Here is a 19,045-nt window from a genome sequence, read left to right as displayed (position 1 = left end):
TTATGGAAACATTGTTCTGCTATTTATTCAAGTCCAATATTTGAATGGCTCTTTGTATTGTATGTAGAAATGTCAAAGCATGTGCTTGTAAAAGCTGACTTCCTGGGTGGAATGTGTTTGTCCCCTATACTGGTAAACTAAGGAGAGAATCGTGACAAGAAGAAAGCTAAAGGCTTCATGGCAGTGGCAAAGAGCACAGATGTCAGCTCTTACAGTGCATGAGAAGTTACTGGGATGTCAACCATAGGTTAGCAAGGAGACTCTTGATCTTATGAGTTTCACATCTGTCTCCTGAGATCATCTTGGTCGTGATCACCAAGGCTACAAAACCGAGCACGCAAGAAATTGTGTTGATTGTAAGGGGGAAGATGGGCTCTGTCAAGGTGTATGCTGCCTCCTGGTACAGACCAGTATAGAGCCTCTGAGCACTGGGAAGAAACAGATTGCCCTGTGTGGGGTTGCAACTGCTCACTGCATGCAGGTTTCAAATACTGCACTGAGCAGACAAATGCCTGTTTTTTCAGGTGGTGTGTCTTCACCTGTCTTCTCTGGTACCATACAGAAGTTGGCAATGTGTTTGTGCCCTGCACTATTTCCTGCTGAAGACTTTCTACCACCTTATTCCTTCTTGTGCTGTGTCCAAGAGGCATGGTGGCCCCTGTCACCCAAACCTGCTCCCCACCCAGAGCACTGTTCAGCACAGTGGGAAGGTGAACTTGTTTCTGCGTCCACAGCAGCTTTTCCAGAAGGACACCCTGAATGAGCTGACAGCCAGACATGAGGGCTTTCTTTTCTCTCAGGAGCAAGACATGAAGAATAACTTTCTTGGGAGTCCTCGTCTCCTCAGCTTGGCTGGCTGTAGGTTTTATTGGTGACTTTCCAGCTGAAACACTGTTGAAAGGAGGTCTGTACCTGCTCACCTTTCAGTACTCCTGGGATCACACCCAGCCCATCCTCTTGATGATGATCTTCTTCAAAAGAAGCTTATCAGGAGTAGTCAGCATGGATTCACCAGAGGGTTGTGATCAGTGGTGCAGTCTAGCTGGAGACCTGTAGCCAGTGGTGTTCCTGAGGTGTCAGTACTGGGTACAGTCCTGTTCAACTTCTGCATCAGTGACCTGGATGAAGGGACAGAGGGTACCCTCAGCAAGTTTGCTGGTGATACAAAACTGGGAGGAGTGGCCGATACACCAGAAGGCTGCAGTGCTGTTCAGCGAGACGTGGACAGGCTGGAGAGTTGTGTGGAGAGGAACCTAATAAAGTTCAACCAAGGCAACTGTAAGGTCCTGCACCTGGGGAGGAACAACCCCAGGCGCCAGCACAGACGAGGGCTTGACCTGCTGGAGGGCAGCTCTGCGGAGAAGGACCTGGGAGTGCTGGTGCCCAGCACATGGTGCAGTGCCCGGGGGGCCAGGAAGGCCGATGGCACCCTGGGGTACATGAGGAGGAGCATGGCCAGCACGTTGAGGGAGGTGATCTCCCCTTCTATTCTGCCCTAGTGAGGCTGTATCTGGAGTGCTCTGTCCAGTTCTGGGCTTTGCAGTTCAAGAGACAGGGAACATCTGTAGGTGAACCTGCTTTAGCAGGAGGGTCAGGCTAGATGATCTCTAGAACCCTAACCATTCTGTGATTTGCAAAGCTGCCTTTCTCACATGCAGAGAGAGCGCATTTTAACTAGAGGTCCTGCTCTGTGTATTGATCTCAAGGCGGCTTCTAGGACCACATAGCACAATGTCTCCTGCTGCCAGTATCTTTATTCTCTCCCCGGCTCAACAAAGTGAGTAACAAAACAAAACACAAACTTGCAAGCAAATAGCTTTAGGTAAAGGCTGCCGCCACCACAGGGACCTGTACCTGTAGCTTAACAGAAACAGGCCAGTGCAAATGTTTAGTCTTATCCTTTATTCCCTGAAGACATTCTTTATTTGCTGAAAGTGTGAGGTGAGTGCTCTGTGGGTCTTGATCAAAAGAATCTGTGAAGGAGAGAAAAGCAAGCCTCTTGGCCATTGCGTGTCCCTGAAGGTATGGGCACTGATCTGCTGCATACTGCTTTATATCACAAATAAAGGTGGATTCCTTCAAAGCTATGCTATGTTCTTGCCAGCACAGCAGGAGTAGAACCTACAGTGCTGCTGCTGAAAGACCATTTTCTCTCTTTTAAATACATACATATGTGTATTACATATAATACTTCTAACCTCTTTCTGCTGAAAGCCTTACTCCCTGGCCACCTTAGAGATGCATACAGAAAAGTGGGATGCTTTTGAAATCGGATGTAGGAGAAGTGTAAGGGGGTTGCTCATGCTAGCTGGGATGAAGAGCAGGCTATTGGGTATCCCTGGATGTGTCCTTGAAGGGATATTCTGCAGAATAGGAGGAATATGCTTAAGGTATCTTTTTCTCCAGATTCTTCTGTGGAGTAATCTTAGGGCATGGATAACTAACAAGCAAGAAGCTTTATCATGTGCTTCCAACTAAGACTGTTTCAGATCTTCTCTAATGAGATGGCTCACATCACCCTCCCCAAACTGCAGTTGTCCTGAGGCTTGAGAGCAGAGGCTTCCTCTTTAATGTACTGTGACTGTCCTCTGATTTTTCTTGGCCGTTGTGAGATCACCCACTGCCTGTTACTGACACTGGGTCCTGGTGCTCAAAAAGCTTTGGATCCTCTCGCAATTCAGATTTACACTGTCCCTTTCTCAGTGCCTAAACTGCATGCTGCCTCGTGTTTTCTGGGATACTGGCAGGGAATCACCATTGCAGAAGATGGCACAAGGGACACAGTGAAACACTAGGATATAAATAAAGAAGAAATTGTATCTTAGCAAGAGACTAGGGAGTGGCAGAAGGGAGAGGCAGGTACAGAAGAGAAGTTTTGATCCAGTAAATGGGTAGATGAGGAAGGATAAGAGTCACAACCATTTTAGAGCTGATGTTTGTCAGCAAATGTGAAAAGACACACACCTTTTGTCTTTTTTTTTTTTGTAATGTAAGAAGTACTTAGGGGTATTAGGAGTTCCTAGTGATTCAAGGCCTTCCTTTCGGTATGGTTTGGAGCATGGTGTCCCTGTTGTTGCTCCGGATCTCTACATCCCTGCCTGGTGCTGGAGCCTGTGTGATATGCATCTGCAGCAGGAGTTTGGCCTGACTTTACCCAGAAGTTTACTTCATACACACCACAACTGCTCTGACCCCACTGACAGTGGGGACAGGAGGACATCCTTTTTCAAGGTGGCACTGCTGCTCTGAACCAAACATGGACTTTCTCAGCGGTGCTGAGCAAGCACCTGGCCCTGGGGCAGTTCTTGTGGGGGCTGGGCCATCCATCACTGCTCTGTTCAGCACCAGGGACTGGGGAGGGCCTGGGTGTGTTCAGCAAAAACCAAATTGCAAGGGAGATCTAGCTGTCACAGTCGACAGTGTTTCTGACTGTCTTTGCTGATCACAATTTAGGTAAGTAATCCTGCAGTTGCAAGAAGTACGGCTTTATCACAAGGTACCTTTCAATGGTTCAAGTCTCCCTCTGTAAAGGAAGTCATCTAAAGAAAAGCACAGTGCAGAAGTTTTATATTTCTTCAATACTTTTTGCTTGCTAAAGCACTTATGTCTGTTCTTACTGCTTTCATTTCTTTGCCTTTCTTCTCCACCTCTAAAAATTGAATAAGCAGCAGACAAAAAAATCTTCAGACCCAGTATATGGTAAAGAGTAGTTATAAGCCACTGAATACAATCTTCTATGTAGATCTGACATTATTCTGTTTTTCTGAAAATAAGGTCAGGAAAATTTTCTGCAGGGATGTATTGTGTGGTATTTTCATTTTATAAATCGGCTTTATCAGTTTTGTAGAAGTGATTTATTTCTTTTCCCTTCTGTGCATGCCCAGGCTGATGAAACTACTTACACAAATCAATGTCTTGTAATAACCTCTGCCTCATAAGAGTTGCAAAATTTTTCTTTCCCTCTCTCTTTAGTGGCTTCTGGAAAAGCTAAATCTTTGTTTTAAATACAGTAGCTGTTATTACTAGCACACTTTTAAAGAGTGATTCAGTAGAACAGTGCAGTATATTAGTAAGTTTAATTAAACCATGCCTGTTTTCCTTGAATTGTTGCTTTCTGAATATGCAATTTGTGACAACCTTAATCAATTGAGTAGTCTGCTCTCTGGAGGGTGATCACTTTGGTGTTCGTGATCACTGTAGTGTAGTTCATTAAGAAGCTATCACAGAATTCCCCAGGGAACAATTTATAAAAGATTATCTGCTTGCTCTGAAATAACCTTAAGGACATATGTCAAGGAGTCAGTAACAAAAGTAAGGGATTTTAGATGAGTGCTCCTGCATACTTGGCAATTCACAACTGTCTTGGTCTGGGAGAGGAACAGGCTATAATTGTTCCTGAGTTTTTTCCTCTAGTATGTTTGAGCACAGAAGAAATCGTTTTCCAGCCTTCCTCCTTTTTTTGTGTTTGCTAACTGGAGCAGTTCATGCCATTTAAATTACCCAAAGCCCTCTAAGTAAGATACAGTTGTTGTGTTTGGGTGGGAAGCATAAGCTGGGATTACAGGCACATGAGAATTGAGATGGCCTTTGTGGGTGATTAAAGAAAGCTGAAGTTCTCTTCACCTTATTCTAGGTGGAAATGGTGCTTTACTTGCTACAGCAATTTTGCAAGATACTGTAGCAGTTTTATATACAGGATTAGAGAGGAAATGTGAAAGAGAATATCTTATTTGGGAGAAGACTGGGTAGGAGGGAAGCAGGTTTTTTGTAAGCTAAGAAGTGCCCACCATTTCTGGCATGAAAACAAACTTCTATTTTAACCCTTTGGACCAGTGGTAAGTTTTGTGCAGTCAGTTACAGTGTAGTGGTTGCAGACAGCTGGTTTACTGCATTAGGGGAAATCAGAGATGTTTGTGGAGGCATGTTGAGGCAGAAAGAAGTCCAGCAGAGCCTGGGGAATGTGAGGCTGCAATGAAGAGAGAAAGAAACTGGGCTTATTTGTGAGAGATGGCAGAAGAAGGTGGATGGAAGTGGAAAAGCATTCTGAGCTGGTGTGTAGGCAGACAAGACAGCAGAGAGCTGCTTCAAGAGATAGCCATGCAGTGACCTGACCTTCAGCTTGCTGAGTTTTCTGGTGTAATTTCAAGCCCTTTTCCAAACTGCGATGTACAAAGCTGGGTGTTTATTTTATTGGGGTTTCTGTTTCAGTAGAAAAAAAAAATTCCTTTAGGTATCTGCTTGTATAAATGACTGCTGCTCCTTTCATTGATCTGAATGGGTTAAAGTGTATATGAAAAATGGTTTAGCAATGAGCTTTAGTTTAATCAGACTATTAGATGAGAAACGCTTCTTGGATCTCTAAAGAAATGTCTTTGATTGGAAGTTCATTAGCTGCTTTTGTCTGGCTCATTCTCTGCTTAAATTAATGTATTAAATATACTTTGCCTGTTAAAGGAGAATGTTAATTTACAGTTTGCATGTTTACTCTCTCTTCAAAAGAAGTGTTGTGTGGTTGTATTTCCAGACATCGGCAAGCATAGCTAAACACTTGTCTGTGAGATGTTTTCAATGGCATCGCTTTTGTGAAGTGGTTGTGAGGGCTGCCACTTGGGAAGATTTGGTGACTAACTGAATTAGGACACCCTACAAATGCAATGCTTTGAGACTCTCTAGCCTCAGGAGAGGCTATTTCAAAAGCAGTATTTAGGATTTGGATTCATTGCTCTTGAACTTTAAATGTTGCTGCAGTGGTAGATATTTTTTTCCCCTCATTTGTCATACCATAAATAAATCAGTAGGCAGGGTTTTAATGTAAATTCTCACTCAAATGCAGCACAAAAATACTGAAGAATGAAAAGGGGTGATTTATAAAGCGTTATTTAAGTCTGTTGATCTTCTGACTTGCTTGTGTTGACTTCCCCATGCTTGAGCTCACAATGGTGACAGTGCCACAGAGCAGAGTATGTTTCCCTCATACCCTCTTCCACTTACCCACTGTGGATTTAAGCAGGTGCTGCTCTGCTTGGGAACTGGCTCTTTAGTTCAAGCATCATACTTGAATCCTCTGAACTAACATAGTAGTTGTGAATTAAAAACACTCGCATACCTGGGACCTGCAGCTGGCTCGCAAAGGTGTCTAACCTTGTGGGTGATGTCTGTGCCGATGCAAAGCCTCCAGGAGACCAGGGGACAGGGAGAAGGCCTGCCTGGGCACATCTGGAGCAGAAATCAGATAAAGTGGTTTGGGGAATTCTGCAGCCTTTTCTGCAATGTCCATCCTGAGCAGACCATGGTCCTTCGTTACAAAAAATGTAAGAGGTCCTTAGTTTTGCTCTGGGGTTACCCCTAAGTAATGGGTGTGTTTGTACTCTGTAACTTTGATGTTAAGTGTGTAGAAGAAAGTAGAGAAAAAGCAGCATTGTAAAAGAAACAGCCTTGTCAGGTGTTCACCATGTGAACAGGCAGATCCCTGTGTCTGGTTCCCCTTTTGCAAGTAGATTTTGTCATTGAAGTGGAGCAGCATAAAAGTGTGCATTATTAACATTTTAAGGCGACATCTGCCCTGCTCCTATGCATGAAGATAACTTTTTAAAAGTCTTGTATGTAGGGTTAGCTTCCTGTTTTCAGAGTATTTAAGCCAGAAGTTCAGTAAATGTTTGAAGCCAAGGATGCTGCTTTATTACATTAAAAGAAAACAGTATTTTTTAAACTATTAAATCTGACAGGATCTTTTGATGGCTTGCAAGTCCTTTTGGTTCGTCAGGGAAATGTGAAGCAAGCATTCAGGCAAGTGTTTATTGGCACACAGCAAGCAGCCATAATACAAAGTGATTATTTTTGCGGTGCAACAGTGTCAAGTTTTTCAGACGTGAAATACTTGCTTCGCTCTTCCTCATCTCTTCCTTCCCACTTCTCTGTTTCAATGTTCTAGATTTAAATCCAGGCTAGCCTCAAACTCATTAGAAAAAGTGTTGCTTTCTGGTAGTAATTTAGCATTATTTTTCATGGAGCTATGCAAGGATATAAAATGAATCCTGCAAAATCGTAAAGCTTGAATGGGTGGAAACATCAGAAACAATATTAAGAATTTCACACATAAGTTATTCAGTAATAATAATCCCTTTATAGTTTTTGATGTCTGGAATGGCTGTGAAAATAAACAGCACTCTGAAAACTCACAGCCTTACAGGGGTTTTTGCTAGGGTTTTTTTGTGTGCGTATTTTTTTATGGAACTCTGTGCAAAGCCAGCCTGAATGAGTCAAGTGTCCCATCAGCAAATGAGAATTTGGGAGCAATTCAGGTAAATTTCAAAAGCAGGTGTTTACAGAATGGGAAAATAGTTAATATAATTTACATTTCTGTTCAGAGTCGCAACATTTACTTGTGTAAGGTATGGCTCAGCAGCAGCTGTTTTGTCTGGAAAGACAATCTGCAAGTGTCCTGGTGGGGAGGCTCTGGGAGACTGGGGGCTTCAGCTCTGTTAAATGTAAAGAGAAGGTGAGCTCTTCAGGATTTCAACATCCATGTGATTGAGTTGCTCTTTTGTTTGTTTCTTTTTAGCCATGCTGGTTAAGTGGTTGGAACAGCTGTGAACAGTTTGCAACCCTGTGAACGCGGTTTTGGTATTCAGGCAGGATTTAGAAGTGGACATACCCCAGTGTCCTAGTGTGAGCTCCTTATACCTCTTCAGGATTTTTTTAAATCTAGGTATTGTAATTCTGCATCACGTTATCCAGCTAGTCTGCTGTCACATGGTGTAGATTGAAGGTGACCCTTATAAAGTTAATTTATTCCTGCTTCTTTGAGTGGAAGAAAGCAAATTGCTGTGCTTTAGTAAGGTCCCATTATCCAAGGTGGTGGGAAACACACAGTGGGTTAAAATTGAGTGCAAGAAATTCTCAACACCCCCAAGACACTCACTTTGCTTCCCTGAAGGACAGTACAGCCTTTGAGGGCAGCAGTGGGAAGGGGCTTCTGACCTTCAGGGGTCAGAGCTTCTGCTGGGGCAGAGTGGCTGGAGAGGTACTCTCAGCTGTCTGTGGTTACACACCCTGCATCAGGCAGTCTTTGGGCTGCATCTGTGCCAGGGGCAGTGTACGTAGCAGAGCAGACTCCGAGGGTGGTGACACCATGGCAGCCTGTGCTGTGCTGTGCACCCTGCTGTGCCTGAATGTGGGAGAGTGAACTGAAAGCTGAGAACTTAATGCCTGTTTCTACTCTCCAGGTTCTTCACACCACTGAAATCCTCCTTTAATCAGCAATTTTGTCTTATTTTTTCTTTAACACCACTGCACTGTACAAATAGTTTATCCCAAGGATTGCTTAGTACAGATTTCCTTAATACCATGCTTTGCTAACCTCTGCTATGCCCAGTTTCTGTGACAGTAGTTGAACAAGCAGAGTACTTAAAGGGTAAAACGATGACTTTCATCCATTACTTGAAATAGTCCATTTTCTCATACGTGCCGAGGAATGGATAGTATAGTCATTTGGGAGTGAGGATGACTGCTCTGCACTGTAGTCTTAAAATGTACAGATAACTGTAATTCTTAGGTGTCTTAAGTATATCCTTTTTTGCTGTTTGTGTGGCTGTACTGCCATTGAAGGTGGTGAGCGCATTTGGAAAAGTTGCTGGTTTTGCCACACCTGATGGTTTCAGAAGCACAGTTAGGAGGAGGTGCTGAATCTGAAAACGCTGTCTGACAATATCAACTTTGCTGGGCAGATTAATGTTATTAAAGGCGGATAAACTGAGTAGGTTATTTGAGCCAGAGCAGAAGAAAATTGGATCGTGAGAGGTTGTTGTCCAGATAATGCTGACATTGTATCTTTTTCAATTAAGACATAATTGGATAGTATTCTTAAGGAATATTGATTTCTGTGGTCCACCACTCTTAGCAGAGGGCCCAGAACAGGAATCGAGCAGAAACATGTTTGTTTATTGAAGTTCTTTGCTGTGGATAGGAAGTTTTTACTTTGAGGCTTTATATTTATTGTAAAAGGTACATTTTAGACATAAAACAATTAATGTGCAGCGTTTGTCCCACTAGTAGATATCGGGCAGCGTGGTTTTCATGGGTAGGCAGTCAAACGCTAGGAGGCTGTAAGGGTAGGAGGTGCGATGTTGATCTTTGTCTGGTAGGTGTGAACTCTAGGGCCCAGGCTTCAGTGCGATTTTGCAGTAGGGTAGCTTAGTTAGGTTGCTGCTGAAGAAAATAATCTTTCCTCAGCATAGCCCCAGAGTTGGTGGTGGGTGATCCTTCTAGACTTATTTCTGTGATATTTGGATCTCGTTCATTTTCTTAGTCTTTGAAGGTTGGAAATGGACGACGTGGACTCTGAGGTCAGTGCTAGTAGAACACCAAAATAAGCTGTGTTTGATGACACCATTTGGAGGCAGATTCCCTTGAATCTTTCTGTCTGCAGGAATTGCAAACCCTCTCTACTCAGCTGTCTTTAAATAGATACTTAAAGGCAGTAAAATTGAGACACATGCTCATAGAAGAATGGTATTTTTCCATACTCATACTAAATTTAATTTTTTTCTGATATTTTGACACAGTTTCAAATATTTGTCTGACACCATTTTATTTTTTTAAATTTAAGAATGAACTGCTGAATTAAGTTTTATATGCACACTTTGAACTAAGCAGTACAGTTTTCAGTTGGTGGCATATACTAAGGTATTCCTCTTAAGCAGAGGAGCAACAGGAATAAGGCTCCTATCAGTACAAAAATCTGAACTTGTAATTGAATATGCAACATTTGTTTTTTGGTGACTTCTAAGTGTCGAGTATTCATGTAATGGGAAAGCTCTTTCAATATTTTGATTTAAATAAGTAAAATATCACCCTTAATCTAGATTTGATTTCCAGTAATCTCATGGGTTAATAGAAAAAATAAAGTATGTGAACCTGTTAAAAACACCTGAAATGTACGCCTAACTGATTCTGGTTTTCCTTTGTAGGATGTTGTCTGGGGATTAAACTCTTTATTCACTGTAAGTAAATGAATATTTTTGCATATCCACTTTCTTTTTTCCTGCCTGGTTTGGTTTCAGCATCACTTAACGTGAACCTCATCTGTTGCCTCTTAAACTTAAGGTCATTATTTCCTTTGGCTTCAGTGGGTGTTCTGCAAATACGAAATCAGTTTGTGCCTTTGTTTGTATAACTAAGATTCATACAGACTGTCTGAAATGCCAGCTTTTTTTGTACATTGTTTACTTTTGGTTACAAATCTATTATGGGATATTTTGGTAATAAGTAACTTGATCTTCCACGCAGTATGAAATTCCTTCCACCAGTTTTCAGGAAATAGAAATTCATATTGCTCTGAGAAGGAATTGTGTTGTTCTTTAAAAAAGGTGTTCTTTAAAAGATTTCTCTCCTGCAGTCTCATTCCTGTTTTGAACGCTTATATTCCTGTTCAGGGGCCTCGGTAGCAACCCATAGAATTTGCATAAATCCCGCTTGTCGCAGAAATAGTGTGGTTTCGTTCAGGGATCCCATTTTGCCCCCCTTTTCCTTAGATTGATGGGAGCAAGAAACCTGTGCCTCATAATTGCAGGAGCAACTTGAAAACGGAGAGGGCAGGAAGCTGCAAAAGGCAGGCAAGATGCAACAGCTGCTTTTGCCCTACAGGTGGAGAGAAACTGTACAAAAGTTGCCCTTTTCTATGGAGTCGAGGATTGTGATTCCCTTCCACAGCCATTGCTGCTGCATAGGAAGGTCAGGAGAAAGGTACTAACTTGGTTGCCATATTTGTAGACTTTGGAAACAGCTACCCCAGCCACCCCAGGGTGTGGGGAGGAGGCTGTGAAAAAGCTCTGGATGAGGAGCATCACTGTGGGCTTCACTAGCCCCAACCTGTTTCCAGAGAGAGGAATTTCTTCCACCACTACCTGCAGGAGGAGGAGGCGGCAGAGCAGTGATTGTGCTCCCAGCACTATCGCCGAGATCATGGTGCATTTCTAAAACCTCTAGCATAGATCAAGCCAGTGACTGGCTACAATCTCCTAAGCTTTCCTGGCATCCAAAGGCTTGTTTGTTTCAACTACAACTTTGGTAAATTGATTTAGAAGATTGGAGAGCATTTGCCTTTTCAACAAAAAGTAATTGCATTTCACAGTTAGTCTCCCACTGCATGCTAAGTAACTGGAAGAAAGCGAAATCCACTGGAGGTACAAAGGAGTGTCTTTAGAGGCAGAACTGCACACAAAAATAATCCGTTAGGCAAACAGCTGCAGAGAGTGATGGTCATGGCTCAGAGACCACGGGGATTTGCCATGGCGGGTAAGAGCTGTGCTCCCTAGCTTGCCTCTTGGATTTCTGTCACACCCAGCTTCTTAAAAATAATTAGGCTTTGAAGAGCTGATGATATTGGATTGTGCTAGCCTTGCAGATTCTTTTTGTGCTTTCTTGAAGAAAGTGAGTGAAAATGAGGTGTATTGGTGTCCTGGTTTGAGTGAAATGGAAGGTTTGCTGCTTGAAAACGAGTCAGTGTGTGACACAAGCCTTTCACGCTTGTGAAGCAGTGGCATTTCACTGCTGTTGCAGACTAACCTTAAACTGGGGAAAATGATCTGGGCTGCAAGGCAGAAGGGTTGTGATTCACTGTTATTTTTTTAATGATTATTCCCATTCTATCAGCATCTTGGTCTCCACTGTTTTTAACCCTGGACCCTGTCTCCTTCTGAAGTTAATATTTGAGATTAAACTGGTAGACCTGAGATTTGTTTAGACTATTTCTGCTCCCTGCCCCTGTGTGCCCTTAGCTCTTGGGGTCTTCACACTCCCTTTCCTCTGGGCCCTGTTTTTCCCATTGCACTAAAACTTTCCTGTCTGTCCAGCTCCAGGTTATATAGTTTCTTCACAGAGGGCATGAAATTGCTTTGATATAGAGATGATATTAAGGAAGCTTTTCCTGCTTTATCATCACCCTGTTTGCAGGGGGTTTTAGGGGTTTACTTTACCCTTGAACAAAAATCAACAGGAATTGTGCCTCTTGAAACTTCGAATGTTCCTTCAAAGTTTGATTTAAAACTGTCTCAGTTTTCAAATAGAAATGGATCATTGCCAGAAGGAAGTGTCACGGGGCTGTGCATGGTGTGCTGCCAGATGGGGTTGAATACCTTGCTGCTGTCATACTTCAATTGCCTTGCGATTTGGTTTGCAGTCATCAAACTCATTTGCATTTACCTTTGGCAGGGAATACCTATCAAGGTAGTGAGAAAATGCCACTATGCTTGCTGGTCTTGTTTACTTTGTTTCATTATCTTGTTCATTAGGGCTTTAGATGCCTTGTATGATGCAGTGGGTGGGAACCCTGTAACGTTCTCTATTTATTTTCCAGGATCTTTTGAATTTTGATGATCCTTTGAATATTGAGGCTGCAGAGCATCATTTGCGTGACAAGGTGAGTCAGCAGTTTATTTAAAGCATGTTGTTCCTAAACAAATACACATACTGTACTCGGCAATTCCCAGTCAGTCCTTTTAAAGCATTTGAGCTGGTACTTTGTGCAGGCAAGTGACTCACTGTATCAGCAACCAGATATTGAAACAAGATGTGGTTTATCTGGGAAAGTAAACTCGACACAGTAGTGTTACTCACCATATGCTAGAATCGTTGACCATAATGTAGTCATATCCCCAAAACAGATGATCTTTTCCTTCTTGTTTCTGAGATTTTCCCTGAAGTTGTACATGTTCTGTGCAGCAATTGATAATGAATCTGTTTCGCACAGTTGCATGAGTAGCCTTTACCTTAGAAGATCTGCAGAAAGATCTCATCCTTCTCTGTCCCTTTCAAAAGGCAACTTCTTCACAACTCTGATGTTGCATGGTTTTATTAATCTACTGGCACGTTTAAAAGACAGGAGTGGAAATTTGTTTTCTTTTTACTGATCCTACTTGTTCCGTGTGTATTACGGACTGGGCAAAGCAAAACTTGGCATTGATTAGTGGCCTGATGAACATCTGTGAGATGTACCTCTCAAGTGAGATTGACCACGAAGGTAGAAGTGAACTAAAGTACTATCTTCTCCATCATATGGATCTCTGAAGTTCCATCACTTGGTGCATACACTTGGTATGTTCAACACCTCTTGTTTGAATTAAACTTTTCCAATACTTTTGCTGAAGTTAACCATAAAGATTGAAGAAAACTTCCAGTTAAATGTTCATTTAAAGAGTTCATTGAAAATACAGTCAGGCAGTACACCTAATTTATCTCTTTTTTTTCAAGAGGGAGTATCAGGACTGCAAGTTTATCTTTCTGCCTATTTTTTGTTTAATGAGATCTTGTAGCTATTCTGGTATCAGTGTTTGCAGGGCTGGGATGAGAACATAAACCTGAGTTGGGAGAAATTTAATAGAAACCTGCTCTGGAAGAGGGGTTTTGTTATATCATTTTGGCAAAGAGTGCCAGGAAGCCTTCCAAGCCATAAAACACTGGAAGTAGTCACAGAGCGGGCATACAGCCCAAGAAACAAAAGCAGCGTAGTGAAGGTAGCAGGCTGAGTAGTTTTCTTTGTTTGCATTGTTAGGCTAAATTTTTCTCTAGTATCTTGCCAGGGAAATTTGTAGCTCTATGGGAATGGTGAGGCTACACAGCTATTGCTGAGTGTCAAATCTGACACTTGATTTCTTCTAACTGCCAGAGGGAAAGTGGTTAGTCTGGTGTCTGGGTAGGTTTTTGTAAGGAGAGATACTCTCACAGTACTAGTACAGTCTTGTGTCAGATGTGTTGAGGCTGTGATAGGCAAGCCTTGCCAGTGCTTCAAGGAAATTGTTAGACCTCAGACCAGCCAGACAGCAATGCTCTCTTCCCAAAGAGTGATGAAATATTAAGAAATTGCTATCCTGCATCTCTCAATCTCATTCAGTAATTGGAAGTCTTGGGAGTCCACAGAAAGGAAGAGTGTTACCTGCTTTTAAAAACACACCTCTGAAAAAAACAGAGCGCTGAGCACTCAAAATACATACTGCCACACTAATAGCACAGAAGCTTTTTTTTTCTCCATGTAACAGCAGCTGTGGAAGAAGTGAAAGTGAAATTGAGTGTTTTTTTGACAGTCTTCTAAATTAAAAATATTTTTGGAACAAATATTTTTTTATTTAGTCAACTCTCAATTGTCCTCTCACAGGCATCTGTAAAATTCATATTCTTCCATGTTAACTTTTTTTTGGAGCTTATCTGAATTTCGTTTAAGTATTTAATTGATAGTGACAGCACCAGGTAATGCTGGATTTTCCATAGCACGTCTTACAGCAAAATAAATTATGGCTGCCTGGAGAGAATAAATTATGCAAGGGAGAGAAATGCTGCTTTTACAATTAGCCTCAAACGATGCAGTTGCAGCACCATTTAGGTTTTTTAATTATTTTTTTTTTTCTCTCTTGGGTATAGATGTCATGTAACATAAGCACTTTGCTGTAATGTCAAACTGCTGTGGTTCTGTCCTGTCTTTTAAGAAAATACTTGCAGTGCATGGTATAATTAATATGGGAATGCTAGTGAATTTTCCTGAGACATTTTTGTGTAATACACTTATACCAATAGTGTATATGTACACATGCACACTCTACACACAAACAGATGTGCAAATATATCTATATACAGATATTTCTGTATTCAAACATCTGTGTCGAACAGATCCTGTAAGAAAATGCTTTTGGTCATTTGACAGGGTGGGAGTATATGGCCTGTAACAGCCAAAACAAATGTCGCTTGAGCTGTCTTCTGTGGCTCTCCTAGAGGAGATGAGTCAGTATTTTACTGATGTCATTTCAGATTTGAAATCCTGGAAATTCCATATGGAATCCTTTGCTGACCTTCCAGGCTAAGTGCAGCTGCCTGAGAGGTTAACAGCTAATCCTGAAGCCTGGCTCTGGTTATTGAAAATGTGAGACTGGAGTTTGTTCAGTTCCATAGACTGGTATTAAGTCATCATAAATGACTGCTGCCTTGCAGATGCTAGAAGTCACCTAATAGATACCAAATCATTATTTGTTCTTGGAAAATAGTTGTGTTGTATTTGTGTTACAGATCAGGCTAGAAGGGACGGTAATAATCTTTTCCTACATAAGGGACCTCTTCATTTTTGCATCAAATCTATGGCTTATACCTGAGCATGTAGTTGTAGCTTTTGGAAAAGTAGCCTTGTTCTAAGATGTAAAAATGATACAAAATTCAGACCTCAAGTTATGAAATCAATTGTTTTTAAAAAATTGTATCTTATTGAAGATCTGAATTAGTGAAGCTTCAGCTTCTAGCCCTTGGGGGCCTCCTTCAGCTCCAGGAAGGAGCTCTCGGTTACTGAATTTCTTCCTTTCCAGTTTCCTTCAGCCAGTGATCATCAAGTCGCTTTTGCATTATTTTTTAAAGTATATATGCTTGTTTATGCAGCTTTAGTAATTCTGCAGGTCTTCCCCACACACTTTGCAAGATGTTGTAACTTTTCGGAAGGCTACACAATGAATTTGGGCAGAGTCATCAACCATTTTTGAAAATGCCAGATGAACGGATTATATTAATAGTCAGTCTTGCTACCCCTCTACTTACGTATCCAAAACCTACCTTCTTATCAGCTATAGAAGTGATCTAGAGACCTGTGTTGTAATTGGTTATTTTCATCAAAAGACCTTTTCAGAGACAGAGTTTACTGTCTGCCACATTTTTCAGAGATAGGACTCCTTTATTTGTCTGCATTAAATGGTACTTTCAAGTGATTTCATCGTCATTGCAATCAATTCTGTAAGGCTCCATTGTCATCAAGTGATGTTGGATGCTCCAAAGCTTAGTTACCCACACAGTAATCTTTTTCCATATATGCAGTAAGACAATCCCCCCTTTCAGCTTAGGAGCTCAATCTCATGTCTTGTTATGCACCTCCAAGAAGGTTCCGTCCTTTTGGTAGCCTTCTCGTCAGTATTAGGGGACTGCTTTTAGGTCCCCCAAAGCCTTCTCTCTACCAACAAACCCTGTTCCCTCAGCCTCTCCTTGCCCCGAGGCCTTCCCAGCAGGGCTCTCCACAGCCCAGCATCTGGGACTTTCCCTGTGCAGGGGCTGAGTGTGTCCCAGCGGCAGAGCTTTGCATTTTGGCCTTGATGGGCCTCCTGAGGCTGCTGTTGGCCTTTCCTCCAGCCCACGAAGGTCCCTCTTGTTAGTGGATTTGCCCTCCAGCATGTTGACTGCATCCTGTTTAGTGGCTGTGTTTCTGTAGATCTGGTGCCAATTTCCACACTCAGCCAGTTTTTAAACTAAAACCTTCTTGCAAGCTTGTTGACTGTGGCTAAAGCATTCAGATAAAATTGTAGTTTCCCTTCACCCTCTCTCATTTAACTCATAATTGTTTCCAGCTTAGGAAAAGTTTGTATCGGTCATTTTTGTTATGTTACTTTTTGGAGCATTCCTGGTGCCCACATTGCACTGCAGTTAGGTCCCAGTCACTGAAAGATAAGCAACCATCCTCTCTTGGTTTGGAGCTCAATAAATCAGTATGAAAAATGATTGATGTCTCTATGTAAACTAAACAAGGTGTTTCCAGATGCTTGTAGAATCATAGAACGATTTGGGTTGGAAGGGACTTTAGAGGTCATCTAGTTCCAGCACCCCCACCATGGGCAGGGACACCTTCCACCAGACCAGGTTGCTCAAAGCCCTGTCCAGCCTGGCCTTGAACACTGCCAGGGATGGGGCATTCAGTTTTCTCACACTGGTACAATTTCATCAGTTTGGTAGTGTGAGTTTTTTTTGTTGAATTTAAAGAACCGCTTACTAGTTAATTAGCTGGGACTGCTTTGGAGTTAGCGGAGAAGTCAGCCTGTCAGTAATTATGTGGATGACTGGAGCCATTAATTGTCAACTGAATCGATTCCACAGCTTTGTAAGCAGTATGCAAGTGATTAAGTTTTAATGACTACTCACTTAAAAATGATATGCTAAAAATGTAGGACTCGCTGTTTTGTACAGTGAACAAATAGAGCTCTGTTGGTTTGCTTTCTGTGGCAGCCAGGTAGGCTGAATACTGAAAGAACAAGGGTAATACAATACCAAGTCAGCCTAGTAGTTCAAGATTTGTATTCCTTAGCCAGAGGTGCTGTGAGTGCTGTGTCTGCTGTTTTTAGCTGAAACCTAGAAAATACTTGCCATACATATGTCTGTCATAGTTGTTTTGAGATACTACCTCAGGACATGGCTGTGTTCCTTAAAAGTCCTTGTATTTCCTAGTAGTGTTTGCCTTTGCCAAGAAACATTTCAAAGCCATATGTGAGATACACGACAGGAAAATTCATTACACTGTGTGGCTTGAAGTAGAAACATTTTCCCTAATACTCCTTAGCTTTCTTGCTCACCTAGGTCTGCCATATCAAGAGTGCTAATGCTGTGTCCTGTTTTAGTTTTATTTACCTTGTATATGTTGTATTTGGTGCACTTCAAGAGGCTAAAGCAATTTTTGTCATCCTGCAGATTAGGAGGCATGAATTAGTTGTTCATCCATGCAGTCTTGAGTTGTTTTAATAGGAGAAGCTGAGAAACATCACCCAGTGTTAATTTCCTGCATGATCTTTCCATCTTCTCAGTGAAACTTATCTGGGAGTATTCAGTGCATGGAAATGCTTCTTGCTGTGTCATTGCAAAAGAGTGAGATAGATGGCACTCTGGAAGGGATTTTTTTCAGTCTTGTGAAAAGCATGTCTTCTTTCATGGGACCTTACCAGCAGGTGTGAAGTGCCAAAGCTGAGAAATCTAATCAGAGGCAGTGTGCATTTGCCAAGGATCAATCTTAAACACAAACTTCTAAATTAGTTCCATGAGCCCTGATTTTATTTGCATCTTCCTTGGAAAGCAGCAATACATTTTTCCAATTACAGAGTGCAGGAATGTAGTGAACAGTAGGAGTGTCGACTCTTTTCGCTGCCTCCAGGTAACTGGCGATTGCATCAATAGAAGATAACTAATGCCATGCTTTTGTGGCCTTCTCTTTGCTTGCCCCAGGCAGAGGAATGAGGGCTGTTGTAAGACTCAGTGTAATTATTGCTGGAAACACCCAGTTGCTCCTGGATGCAGAGGGGTCAGTGTGCTGCTTCCCACAGGTACTCCAGGTGCCAGCCATCCTGATTTGTCCCTGCATTGTTCTATTTCCCAGTTGTCTGGCTTAAAGAACATGCAGCACGACAGACCTATGTAAAAGGAGTCTTGGCTTTGTCTTTTTTTCCCCTAGCTATCTTCTGCTGCTGTCAGCAAAGGCAGTTTTAATTGTTTCCCTGCCTTTTCCATGGCTAGATCAGTAGCAAAGCTTGTAGCTAGTTTTTTGATACTTTAATGATGAATTGTTTGACATTTGTGTGGGGTAGCTGGTTCTGGCCCAGGTTTTAAAAAGCATGGGTTTTAACTGTAGCTGCCGAAATTTAGCAGCTCTGGTTGTCACTGACTGTATGTCTAGTCCATCTGTCTTCAGTCAGCTTTATAAGCTGCCAGGATGTTGTTTGTAGACATTGTGATTTTATTTTGAGGGAGGTGGGTTGTACATTTGTAAGAATATTATGGTGAAAATGCAGGAGAGTTGGAATTTGAATATAACATCCTGCAGTTCATGACTCTGGACAATTCATGGTGTGCTTATGGCTGTAGCCTTTGTAGTTTGTAGTTCTTATGGTCTTCAGTTTTTAGTAGATCATCCTCACAGTTGTTGTTTCTAGACCTGCTCAAATCATGTCATTCTGATTCCTCACCACAGTAATACTAGCACACCAGCAAAAATCCTCCAGAAGACACTAAGTATAGTATCGCCAGCCTCAAATCACCTGGGACAACGCTATATTTTCATGAACTGCAGCCTCAGATACATCACAGTCAAGTGCTGGCAGCAGTGATAATGTGTGGCCAGAAGCTACTGGGGAAGAGGGGTGTTGGGGCAGAATTTTCCTTGTCACTTGCATGCTGCTGTGATGGCTATTGAATCTTTTTTTTTTTACCCAAGAAAATATATTACTGCTTGGCTTTTGCTATTTTATTTTATTAAAGGCTTCTCTTGGTA

At 41.9% G+C, this 19,045-nt stretch overlaps 1 protein-coding gene across 13 annotated transcripts in view; it reads left to right on the top strand.

Annotated features, from left to right (window-relative positions):
• UBE2F (ubiquitin conjugating enzyme E2 F (putative)) overlaps positions 1-19,045 on the top strand; it is a 90,596-nt gene that overhangs the window by 49,048 nt on the left and 22,503 nt on the right. For 10 of the 13 annotated variants that reach the window (XR_003557445.2, XM_055811934.1, XM_027796694.2 and 7 more), the window contains 2 exons: positions 9,969-10,001; positions 12,356-12,418. Coding sequence is in view for 12 of the 13 variants with exons in the window: in XM_055811934.1 (XP_055667909.1) it covers positions 9,969-10,001; positions 12,356-12,418 (96 nt within the window). In the remaining variant the exon portion in view is untranslated. The remainder of the gene's footprint in view (positions 1-9,968; positions 10,002-12,355; positions 12,419-19,045) is intronic. The other 3 variants (XM_027796701.2, XM_027796700.2, XM_055811932.1) reach the window with 1 other exon arrangement.

Source organism: Falco peregrinus, chromosome 8, assembly GCF_023634155.1.
Source record: "Falco peregrinus isolate bFalPer1 chromosome 8, bFalPer1.pri, whole genome shotgun sequence".
NCBI lineage: Eukaryota > Metazoa > Chordata > Aves > Falconiformes > Falconidae > Falco > Falco peregrinus.
This window is presented reverse-complemented; position numbering and strand designations above follow the sequence as displayed.